Genomic DNA, 12930 nt, shown 5'->3' with positions numbered 1-12930 from the left:
ATTACTAGAATCCCCCACCCCCCTGGATTTTGGTTTTTGGTATTTTATTGACTCTTACAATACAGAAAAGGCCAAGTAAGCTGGGGCCGTGGTGGCAGTGGCCCTGATACTCACTGTATCGGAATCCGCCAACGCTGTCTGAGGAGACCCCAACATACTTGTCTTTGTTCTTCTTTGCTTTCTTTCGCTCTTCTCGAAGCCTGTCATCATCCTGTGCAAACTCAACCAGTTCCTTTACTTTCTGCCGAATGTTTATACCTTGATCCTTGCCATGCTCATCTTGAGGACAATAAAGGAGAAGGCCAACTGTAAGAACTCCCTTAGTGTGCGCCAAACTCACAAAAGAATAGAAATGAAAATACTTACAAAAATAATGTTAAATTTTAAACTTTTTAAGGAGGCAGATTATGGCATTAAATTCTAATTTGACTTAATGACCCTAGACAACAGATCTAGACAAGATCAATTCTTGACCTACTGAAAGGATTACACACGATGACATATGGAATGCACACAGCTAAAAGTGTTTTCTATCGTATTTTAACAAATAAAGAATGACCACTCACTTTTAATACTCTGATAGCCCAAAAGCACCCCAAATATCTTATTTCCCCAAGATTGGGAACACTAATCACTAGGACTCAGTGCAACTAAAGCCTGACATTTTACAGTAGTCACAGGGAAGGCAGGCTCCAAAGGAAATGCTCCCTGCCCTGTGCTGCCTTCACATTCAGAACACACTCCGGCCTCGCACAGTACAGACTATCTGCTGGGAGGGGGCCTGGCTTCAAACAGATGTGTGTGTTTTGGAGCTCTAACCTTCTCTTCCCACATGATTAAAGCTATTCCTTTATGGACACCACAGGGGACCAGTCTCCAGTGCATATTTTAATATAAACCCCAACACTCATGTTGTGTTGGTTCTGTTGTTATTAGCCAGTCCTTTCTGCAAGCTCCTGTCTTCACTAATTAATACTCTAGGGCCCCACGCCTTGGATTCTGCACTCGTCACACGACCAGCAAGAATCACATGCTAATTAGAGCAGAGAAGCTTCCAAGCTGGTTCAGGTGACTGACAACTCCAACTACTGTTTTAATTTGCTTATGAGGGTTTTCTATTGCTCACCTACAAAGTGGTAATTTTCCAGGGATCGCAAATCATAAATGTGTTCTCTGGCACTCGTAACAACTCGCTCCGATCCATTTCTTATGAGGTAAGCTAGGAGCAGCAACGACTGTGGAAATATAAAGCACCAAATGACTGAATGAAATAAGCTCTAGAAGAACTGTGGAACACAGTTAAACACAAACACAAACTCCAACATTACATTATATCACTAGATGGTAGTGGTGAGGAGTGTGCCCCCCCTTTCTGTTTAACCGGAAGACAGTCTGAACTTCATCTCACATTCCTCTGATATCTAGTACAGAAAATAATTACAAATAGCCACTTTAAATTAAGACTTAAAGTAACAAGTAATTCTGAAGTCTAACACTAGTCAAACAAACCATGGGATTTCATGGAATAGCCTGGCTCTCACTGTTGGCATTCTGGAGCCACTCCCAGAAGTACTAGGAACATGGGAGGATCATTCTGTCTCTACAGGACCTGTAGCAGTATCTTGTGATAAAACCCAATTCTGATGCTAATGAGGTTTCAAATGATTTCAACAGAAGGAAAACTTTGCAGAAATGTTAAGCCAAGGGATGCTAACTAAGTGGGCATGCTTGATGCTGAGGGTCTGAAGCACCTAGCAATGATGGGCTGGGCTGGTATTAGGCAGCAGGGCTGGCATTAGGCAGCAGGTGGGGCTCTTCACAAGGTTGTAACACAGCAGGATACACTCATCTGCTTTCTCACTTGAAACTTCATTTTACCATGACTTCAGGTCTGAGGGTCTGTGCAGGGTGGTGACACCCAGGGCACAAACTCACATTTACTAGTAAGTAATCTGGGGGTTGGTTTTGAGACAGGGTTTCATCATGCCTCTCTGGATGGCCTCTAGCTCAAGGTAATCCTTCAGCCTCAGCCTCCTAAATGCTGAGAGTGTAGCCCTGTAGCCATCATACTCAAGATTTCCTAATTTTTTGAAAAAGTACGACAATCTTTAAAAGCCCTCATTTTAGAAAAATTACACAATTTACAGAAATCTCAGAGAATATTTTAGTAAACAAACATCATAAAAATCACAAAATTTGCTGCACATGGTGCCACATGCCTTTAATCCTAATACTTGGGAGGCAGGGGCAGACAGATTTCTAGTAGTCCAAGACACAGTCTATCTACTTAGTTGGGCCAGCCAGGGCTACAAAGAGAGACTTTGTCCTCCTCAGCACCCCCACCAAATTAGAACAGGGAGGAGGGCTGAAGAGAAGGCTTAATGGATAAAGTACTTACCATGCAAACATGAGTATAGAAGCTTGGATCCCCATCACCCACATTAAAAGCTGGGCAGGCCTGGCTGCCACCTGTAATTCTACTGCTGAGGAGACAGGGATCCCAAGCAGCTAGCTGAATCAGAAAGCTCTGAGTTCAGTGAGACTCTGCTCATAAAATGGAATACCCGAGGAAGACACAGGAGGCAAAGCTCTGGCCTCTATATACTTCCAAACACACATAAAAAGGCACATTACACTCAGACACTCAACAACAGTAACGGTAACAACAAAATTCTAGTTAAAACAGGTTTTTAATTCTGAGAGTCAAAATGTGTCAGGTTGCAAATGTTAACACTGCTGTGGTCTGCCACGTGTGAGAGTGAATCCTATTGGCATACAGCATGTTTTGAGGAGCAGGAAAACATGATTAAAGAGAAAGACCTTCACCTTGCTTTAGAAATACAGAATCAAAACTAAATGAATCCAAGGAAAAAGTCCACACACAGGTGAACGCATCAGAAGTCTGCACACCTCAGTCCCAGCCCCAGTTTACAGACTTCACTGGACTAAATACTACTATCACACAACCACAAATTAAACAAAGCTTTACAAGAGGTGACAAACATGAGACTGGTTTTTATCTTAAATGTTCACGTAGCAAATTTGCATATGAGTAGAGATTCAATACTCAAAATACCTCAACAGATTTAGTACGAAAAAACTTAAGAAACAGTAAAAATCTTCAATATTTAGAAGAACATATGTCTGAAAACACTCTGTACTATGAAGGGCTATTTATGACTGGAAAACAGAAAACAGCCACAGCCACATCTTAGTGTGTCTGAGGAAAGTCTAGAAACTTAGTGGACTACAGTCATGTCTACACTGTCAACACTCACACTTGTAGGCTTCCACCATACCTTATAAACTCTTCTCCAGTTCTTTTTGTTGTCTTTTAGCATTCGGGACCAAAGCATGTTCATGAGTTCTGGGAACTGCTCATACATAAAGGTAGCCCTGAAAGAGAGGAGTTTCCTTAAGCATCTGTAGTAGGACAACTCTGACAGTAGATGGCAGCCTTGCTCTAGGTTCTTTGGCCTACCCAAACATAGCTTAGAAAAAAAAATAAGCCTAAATCAAATTTTAATGACACTCCTCCTAAAACATGCTTCCTCTTATTCTTCACAACACACAGCACATCTATGAGGAACCACGCTGCCATTCTGCAAGCTTTTCCTTCATGGCCTCGGTGCCCCACATTGTCACCAAGAAAAAAATTGTGTGATTATTTTTTTTTTTTTACTTCAAATATTTTATATGTGTTCTTCAAAATTTGCAAGGAAAGCTATAGAGTCTCTAAAAGCTAATTTTTAATGGAAATGGAACCTATACAAAACTCCACACTAATCAAAATGGATTATGCAGAACCTATGGCTGATAGTTAAACAGGTTGAAACTGAAGGTAAACTTAACTTCCTGTGTAAAGACACTTTGATTCTTCCTGTACTATTGAGTCAAATTACCACTTACTTGGCAATCTCTCCCATGAGCTGCCCAGAAGGTCCCCAGGGATCATCATTCGTTGCTTCTCGAACCTTGGACTCAATCTCTGAATAATTCATAACCACATTGGTGCTGCAGAGGGGAAAAAAATGCACATGTGTGCATGTACACACACATACATTTAGATACATAAAGATTAGCATCAAAACTGAGCAACACATGAAAATTTAATCATGATACTAACTTATGTCTTAATGAGCAACCTCTATGGAGTGGGGGGCAGCTCTGCGCACAGGCTACTCCAAAGACACCACATCACACACTTAAGTTATCTTAAGAATTTAGCTTTCAAGAATGCAGAGGAATGCCATCAGACATGGTTCCGGGTCAGATCTCAAAGACAAACGGACGCGCTCAAGTCTATTACGGAGCCAGGATATTCACCTTCTCTCTGCCCGTGCTTTACAAGGGGTCGGGTTTGTGTTAATAGGGTCCTGTCCTCTTACATTAAATTATAGTGGACTATTCTATGTGGCATTTAAAAAGACATGACACAAAGAGAGTATTCTACAACTGTTTAAAACTATTACCAACATTTCCTTCTTTATCAGTGTTTTTCCTCTAACAAAAACTTAATTATTAGTTATTGTAAACCTCACACCTTCATAATATTTTACTGGGAAACTATACTTAACTTTTCCTTGAGACTTCTAGTTTTTTGGCAAGAACATGGGAGACAGAAAACCTGACTCCAATCCCATTTCATGAAGCAGTTTTGTTTTAACCTTGGATTTGACACTTATGGTTTAACTGGTGGCTGACGACTGCGTGGTTGTGGGCAGCTAAAAGCATCCAAATGTAGCTGGGAAGATGAACCACACCAAACAGGGTTATAATCCACCCTTGCATTTTGTCGCAGAGATCTCCACTAAAAGATGAAGGAGCCTGTACTCCATGTCCATGAAATATTTTCACCAGAACATTCAGCAATGCTGGGGCTCTTGGAACACTACTTTCCTTGTTCAAGCTACAAAGGCCCGTGGGTCAAATGAGAACCCTTCAAAGGCTCGTAGCTGAAGGTCTGTATGTTGGAGCGGTGGGTGTTTAGGAGAGATGGCAGAGATCCAGAAATTTAAGAATTTCCTCATTTCCTTAACTGAAAAATAACAGGAGCCATTAAAACATACCGTTCGGTGTAAAGGACATCCACAGAAGGATCATATGCTGTTGCCAGGACAGCAAAAACCTAATACTTTCATGAGAATACTGTTTTAAAGCTTTTTTTTTCAATAAAACTGTTGCTTTCAAAAATGATCAAAAAATGAAGTTGATAACATAAAGAACTCTAGATTTAAAAAAAAAAAAAAACATTTTAAAGCTTCATTAAGTCAGAAACAACCGTAACAAACAACAAAGAACCCTGTGTAGCACAGCCTCATTCCATTACCATTTAAAAGCACCAATTTCTAAAAAGGTAAATATAGCTTTTGACCCTCTGTTGTTTGGATAGCTTCAATCTTGGACCTATTCTTGACACCAGTAACCTTCTAGAGATGAAAAACAATTCCCTTTAAAAATGAAAATTAAAAACAATTAAAAAAATTTACTTCCCTGTAGCTTAATTCTAAATCTTCCCAGGTCTGGGAGAGATTTATGTCCTTGTTGAATTCAGTCACTAGAGGGGGCCCTGTAATCAATTTTTGGACACACAAACTTCAAAGAAATGTCTGAACTTGGCTTTGCTGAAGAGCAGGAAAGCAGGCTTCCCAGCACTTGGGCAACTGCCAATCAAGTAGTTTTTATGTTTGTAGCATAAAAACATGCTTTACTAGAAAATATCCACAGAGCAAAAGGGAAGAAGTGTGGACACAACTCAGGTCCAGCTGTGAATGGAGGAGCAGTGTGGTAGCAAGTACTTTTCCCACCCTGTCTCTTTTCCAAATGGGGTCAAACGGGTTTGTATCTTCACAGGGCACCGTCCTTCTAGTCTAAGCTTACAACTCAATGTTCTGTTATACGCAGGTGTACACATTTCACAGAAAGACAGCCAGAAACAGACCGAATAACTTAGTTCCAAGCAGCAGTTTCAAACTATACTATTTCCTTTATACTTCCTCAAATTTCCCAGTCCACCCCGATGAGCATTCTTCCACTCTAACCACAGGAAACAATACAATCCCACTAAACTGCACACCAAATTCAGTGTGCCAGTTGCCTACACTGTAACTGTAGTACAGGTTAGGACACAGGACATTCCTTAACACTTGTGATGGTCTTTGGTTTGGATAGCTAAGTGCTGCAGCATGGTAACTGAAGTTTGTACCCAGTGCTGTGGGAGTAAGCCACCGAACAAATGCAATGCCCACAACTGGAACAACACTAAAACCTGTACCGAGGGTGAAAAGCACAACTAAGTCACCTCTTAAAGTGCTGAACGCCTGAAGAACTTCCAAAGGACAGCTGAAAATCCAGTTTTGAGACAGTTCTGCTCCCTGATAAATACCAATCTCCCCACTGGCATAGTCATACTCCCGGGACACTTGTGAGACAGGGGCAGCAGGATCAAGAGGTTGAGGGCAGCCTGGACTATGTGGCAAGCCCCTGCCTCACTCACACTATGATTTCTCTAAATGCTGCAGTACCCTAGTGAATACAGGACATCAAGGGCAACAGGCATTGTTCTGCTCAAGGAACCTTCTGTTGAAATCTTGTCTCAGTCACTGACTTTTTGTTCGGTTTTTAGCATGTATTAAATACAAAGTGTCTGATGAAGAAGTAAAAAGTGGTAGCTAGAAAGATGGCTCAAATGTTAATAGTACTTTCTGCTTAGAGGATGGTTCAGTTCCCAATGCTCATGTTGTTCCATGCCCAAGCTCCTGGAACTCCAGTTACAGGGGGCCTGATACCTTTTTCTGACCTTTTCTGGCACCAAGACACACATATAAATAAATAGTAAATCTTTTTTTTTTTTTTTTAACTTGGAAATTTTATTTACATTTCAATTCTTATCCTCTTTCCCGATTTTCCCTCCAGACCCCCTCCCCCCCCCCGATCCCATCCCCTTTCCCCTGCTTCTATGAGGGTGTACTTCCACTCATCCACCCATTCCCACTTCCCTGCCCTTGCATTCCTCTACACTGGGCATAGAGCCGTCCCAGGACCAAGGACCTCTCCTCCCATTGATGCCGCCAAGGCCATCCTCTGCTACATATGCAGCTGGAGCCATGGATCCCTTCATGTGTACTCTTTGGTTGGTGGTTTATTCCCTGGGAGCTCTGGGGCATCTGGTTGGTTGACATTGTTCTTCCTATGGAGTTGCAAACCCCTTTAGCTCCTCCAGTCCTTTCTCTAGCTCCTGCTTTAGGGACCCCATGCTCAGTCCAATGGCTGGCTGCAAGCATCCACCTCAGTATTTGTCAGGCACTGGCAGAGCCTCTCAGGAGACAGCTGTATCAGGTTCCTGTCAGCAAGAACTTCTTGGCATTCACAATAGTGTCCAAGTTTGGTGTCTGTATAAGGGCTGAACCCCCAAGGTGGGGCAGTCTCTGGATGGCCTTTCCTTCAGTCTCTGCCCCACACTTTGTCTCTGTATTTCCTACTGTGAGTATTTTGTTCCCTGTTCAAAGAAAGACTGAAACATCCATACTTTGGTCTTCCTTCTTGAACTTCATATGGCCTGTGAATTGTATCTTGAGTATTCCAAGCTTTTGGGCTAATATCCACTTATCAGTGAGTGCATACCATGTGTATTCTTTTGTGACTGGGTTACCTCACTCAGGACGATATTTTCTAGTTCCAGTAAATCTTTTCTTAAAAAGAGATAAAAGTAATTTTCTCCTCTTTTAGACATTGTATTTTGTCTGTCAGTTGTCACACGCAGAGGCAAGAGAACAACTTGTAGAAGCAGGCCCCTCTTTCCACCAGGGGGATCTCCAACAGTACGCTGCAAGTGAGAAAAAGTAGTCTTCCTGAACCAACCGCTAACACCTTGCCGGCTTTAACACCGACGTGTCTTTAAAGACCCCTGGCAGTGGGGGCAGTCTTCTTTTTTTCTCACTATGAGGTAGCCAATATTTACAACCAACTGCGTTCTTATTTTGTCAAAATGAGACATTTTTGTGGGCAGTACACTTCAACTCATTGAGTCTATAGAAACCATGTGTATGTATGGTTAAGGACACTGACTGAGGCCAGAAGAGGGCACTGGATCCCTGGAATTAACTCAAGTTCTCTACAGGCACAAGCGCTCTTAACAGCTAAGCCATCACTCTGGCCCCAGAGGTGACTCTGAGTCAGTTTTCCCAAGGTCCCCAGCCTGGAGATCATCCTGATCTGTAAAATGAAACATAGTAAGAGGCTGGGCTAAGACACTTGTGCCCAACCACAGAGAGCAGAACTGGGTCATGACAGAACTATAAACTATGTTTTTGTTACAAATTTCCCAGTTGTTTATTAAAAACTGAAACTTTGAACAGAAAGTCTAATAAGAAAGCACTGTGCTTTAGAACTCATGACAGAGGTAACTGCAATGTCCAAGTACAATCTGTCTACACAGAAGTCTATCAGGCACTGACATGAGATGACTGCACCATCTACTAGTCCTAGCCTGCCATTCTCTACAAATTCCAAACGTGAAAAATAAGCTGGGCAAGTTAACCTATGCCTGCTATTCCAGCACCCACAAGTCAGCCTGGATGATGAACAGGAAGATGCTGACAGGGAGGGAGGGAGGGAGGGAACGGCGAGCAAGGGAAGAAAGGAAGGAGGGAGGGGAGGTATTTCAAAATCCCAAATTTCAACATGTGCATTCAAGAAATCTGTTCCCTTGTTTATAAGATCACATACCTAACACTCTAGGAAAATTCCTGCTATTTTGTATCAGTGTGAAGGAAGCAACACTAACTAAGCTCATGTATAAATTTCTGAGATTCATAAAAACCAATGTGTTTAAATCTGTCTAAAGTTGTCCTAAAATCTATAAATCTTGTTCCCACAAGCCACCAACTTTCTGATTGCTGCTAATGGTGATTTAATCTGGCAAGTTTTTAGAGAAATCCTTGAGTAATTTATGAAACAGATGTGCAAAGAAATGATATGAAAGGGACAAGCCAAGGAAACCATCCTGGTGTCAGGAGCTATGGGAAGACACAGTTCCCTTTCCTTACCCTCCAGGGGTGAGCAGCACTAAACTAGACAAACCGCTCGCCCACCCAGCAGCCCATCCACGGCCTTGCTTGGCTCCAGGAACTACTCCAGGATGCATTAACAGCAGCACCGTGCACTCATGTGCTCTCACTGTGCTACTTTGTTTTCGCAGCTAGTCTGTACAAGACAGAGCAAAGCCATACACAGGCTTGCCCCATCAGTGACTCAGTAAGTTACTAAGGTGTCAATGTTTGTCTCTGGTATGTACCTACTGTTAGGGTCTCTAAACAAACCAATCACTCGTATGCCTCAGTTTCCTCATTTAGAAGGTCCCTTGTATCACTACTAGCTAAGTGACTAAGAACATGTGCAAGGCAGTTAGCAGACTTAATACCGCTGTTTTTCAGGTGAGTTTTTCATTCTAGATAGGACTTATGGATTGAATAATAAACACTCTATTGGCTCATGTGTCGAAAGCCTGGACCCTGATGGTAGCAGTATTTTAGGAGGCTCTAGAAATTGTAGGAGATAAGTCCTCTCTGGAAGAAGTTAGTCACCAGGGAAGGTCCTGTGCCTGAATTGTCCTCTATCTCTACTAGCTGCCATACCATGTACCTCTGTGCTCCCTCTCCTCCTTGCCACAATAGGCTGGCACGACTGAGACCATGAGCCTGTCTAGGTTGTTTGTCAGGTGAATGGTCACAAAGACAGAGAACCTGACAATGGTCCCTCATAAGGAAGGGCCGTAAACATGTGCTAATCCAACTGTCTCACAAACAAATCATTGGCAGAGTGCTGGAGAGATGGCTCTGTGGTAGAATACATCCTTTTTTTGAATAGGGTTCTCCATCACCCTCTTCAGGCAACTCACAAGTACTTGGAACTCCTGGTACTGACATCCTCTTCTGGACAGAGTAGGCAATTGCACTCACCCATAACCATACACAGACATGCATACACATAATCAAAAGTTAAACTCAAGTAAAAAAACAAACAAACCAATATTTAGCAGAGGCTGGCAGTGTGGTTTGGTGGTACAGAACAAGGTACTGGGTTCAATCCCCACCACCAAAACTAACACACACCCAGAATAGCAGAATTCTGAGCTTTTAAAACATCCAAACCAATGTCCATGTGATCACCCCATGTAGTGTGTGGCTGAGCAAGGGGGTTTATACATGCCACAAAACCTGGTTCCTTTCCAAAGACATCAACTATAGCAGGAAGTATCTGGAGCCACTGGTTCTTACTGGTTTGTTTGGACCTCTGTTCACTCCCTAGAAGGAGTTCGGCTTTTATGACTTAGGCAGGACATGGCAGTTACCGTTTTCCAGAGAGGCACCTTGCCAGCACAGACTGGGAGGTCAAGCTTCTCATGGCTAGCAAAACCAAATATATTACACACAAAAAGCAGAGTAAAAAGTAATTCTCATGTGGGCAAAAATTTTAACTCTTAAGAAATCCCTACCCCAGAAAGAGTTCTCACACACACACAAAAAATATATGAAGAAGTTAAACAAAGCTCCAAACAAAACAAAATGCCAGTAAGTAGAGCAGGGTGATGGGTGAAGGCTGTTCTGCTTAGTATTATTTAAACAATGATTAAAAAAAAAAAAAATGGACTTTTTTGTTTAAGAAAAAAATAACCAGTACTTCAACTTGTCTCATTTTCTATGCAAATGTTTGATGGCTGGACACACACAGTTGTGTTGGGAACCAGTCCAGCTCCTTGTCTGCACATGGAAGACTACGTCCACTGTTCTCATCCTTTGGCCAGAACATCTGGCCATGACCAGAACACTAGTCCCTAGAGATGACAGTCACAATCCCGAGCCATTTCTGTTTTCTACCTTTTAAAAACTCTTATTTTCTCAGCAATTTTAAAGATCTTCAGTCGTTTTATTTTCTCTGAAGCAGTGGTCTACACAGTTCTGTGAAAACTGTCACTGGGGACTGACTACAGGTGGTCCCTGAGAAGAGTGCTCCCTGGGGAGCTGGACAGCGCTGGCTACAGAGAAACTTCCTAATCGTCCCGCTTCCCAGCGACTTGCCTGGTTTAATGGCTCATCCTTGGGCCCCAAAAGGAACAGCAGTGTACATTCCTCAAGCTTCTGAGACATGTCTTTCCTTGAACTTTTTTTATCCCCCCCAAGACAGGGTTTCTCTGTATAGCCCTGGCTGTCCTGGAATTCACTCTGTAGACCAGGCTAGCCTTGAACTCAAAAATCTGCCTGTCTCTGCCTCCCAAGTGCTGGGATTAAAAGCATGCGCCACCACTGCCCAGCTGGAACATTCTGTAAGTGTCTCCAAACTCACTTTAGTAGACTGTTGCAAACACAAGTGCCTTCAAGCCATCAAATACAAAATCTGCTTTCATTCCACTATTCTTAGTTCACCCCTGGAGCACACACAATGGAAGAAGAACAATGCTCTTCATGTTGTCCAAGTGTGTGCCATGGTATGCTGATGTGCATGCATACACCTGTGCACATATATACAAAAATAAAGGTAAAATAAGTTCTATTTAACTCTTGACTAAGATTTCAGCCTTTTAACTTGCCTCAAGTCTCACCTATTTTTGGTGTATTTTGAAAACTTTGCCTGCTTGCTGACTCCATGTACTTCCCGTTATTGACACATAACTGTGCACACATGCAGTACAGCCTCGTGCTTTGTTGCAATTACACACTGGGTAAGACTTGGCACAACCATCCTTGTGGTGAGACCCTCAAAAGCCCTGTTCTGACCACTCCAAAGCACCTGTTAGTCAGTGATGCTGCTGTGCAAGCATCCAGCACAACTTTTTCTTTCCTGTTCCTGTAATGATAAGTGTGTTGAGGATCAAACCTAAGACCTTCTACATGCTGAGCAAGTGCTCTTAATACTGAGCTATACTATCAGCACCTCTTTTTCTGAGACAGTCTCTGTGTATAGCTCAGGCTTACCTAGAATTTGCTACATAGCCCAGGCTGGACCACCAGCTGAAGACTAGGATTACAGAAGTGTATTTCTGTAACAACAGACCCATCCCCCCTCTTATTCACCTTCCTGTTTTCCCAGCCTCTGGTAATCTCTGTTCCCTCTACTCTCCAATTCTGTAGCCAGCCAGCTTCTCACTATGCAACAGCGGAGAGGCATCAGGAGTCTTTGTGTCAAATCTCCCTCATCATGTCCTCCAGTTTCATGTATGCTACTGTATAAGACCAAAAAAAAATCCTCTTTTTCATGTCTGCAGAGTATCCCATGGTGGATATATACATTGTCTTCATGTAGTTACTTCAAGACACAGTTGATCTCATGCTATGAATGCTTCAATAAACATGTGCTATTTATCTCTTCACCTGTAAGTGGCGCTAGTGAGTCTGATGTGCATGGGTGTTTCTCCCATATGTTTGCATGTGCACCATGTGCACACCTAGTTCCCAAGGAGGCCTAAAGAGGGTGTCAGATCCTCTGAATCTGAAGTTATACATGTGGTAGAAATTGAACCCTGCTCCCCTGGGTAGAGTCGCTGTGCTCTAACTACTGAGACATCTTTCCAACCCATCTATGCCTAACTTCTGCTTTTCGTCTGCTGTTCTCTAATGGTGGTGCTAGCTCACTTCATAGCAGCCAAAGAGCACCACCTCCCCAACATGTGCACCGGATACTCCCTGTCCTACCCTCTGCTTTCTTTATCCCTGCTGTTGCAACTGGGCTTTCTTTAAACTCATTTGCTTATTTTTCTGTAAACAGTCCCCTCTCCTTATTTTATACTGGGTGTAAAAATAACAAAACAAAACAACAACAACAAAACATTTAACTGTTACTCCAATCCCTTCAAAATTCTTATATTTTAGCTTTGTATTTTTAATTTCTAGCCTTCACTTAATCATTTTATGCCAACACCTTCCCCTTCACTTT

At 42.5% G+C, this 12930-nt stretch overlaps 1 protein-coding gene across 4 annotated transcripts in view; it reads right to left on the bottom strand.

Moving 5' to 3' along the window:
* Positions 1 to 12930, bottom strand: part of Clint1 (clathrin interactor 1) — a 54783-nt gene that overhangs the window by 22629 nt on the left and 19224 nt on the right. For all 4 annotated transcript variants that reach the window (XM_021212903.2, XM_029545741.1, XM_021212904.1 and 1 more), the window contains exons 2-5: positions 3910 to 4014; positions 3300 to 3396; positions 1127 to 1235; positions 115 to 279 (exon numbers count right to left, since the gene is read on the bottom strand). In XM_021212903.2, coding sequence (XP_021068562.1) covers positions 115 to 279; positions 1127 to 1235; positions 3300 to 3396; positions 3910 to 4014 — 476 coding nt within the window. The remainder of the gene's footprint in view (positions 1 to 114; positions 280 to 1126; positions 1236 to 3299; positions 3397 to 3909; positions 4015 to 12930) is intronic.

The sequence above is a fragment of the Mus pahari genome, chromosome 14 (genome assembly GCF_900095145.1).
Source record: "Mus pahari chromosome 14, PAHARI_EIJ_v1.1, whole genome shotgun sequence".
In the NCBI taxonomy this organism is placed as follows: Eukaryota; Metazoa; Chordata; class Mammalia; order Rodentia; family Muridae; genus Mus; species Mus pahari.
Note: the sequence above shows the minus strand (reverse complement) of the source record. Positions and strands in the feature narration are given on the sequence as shown.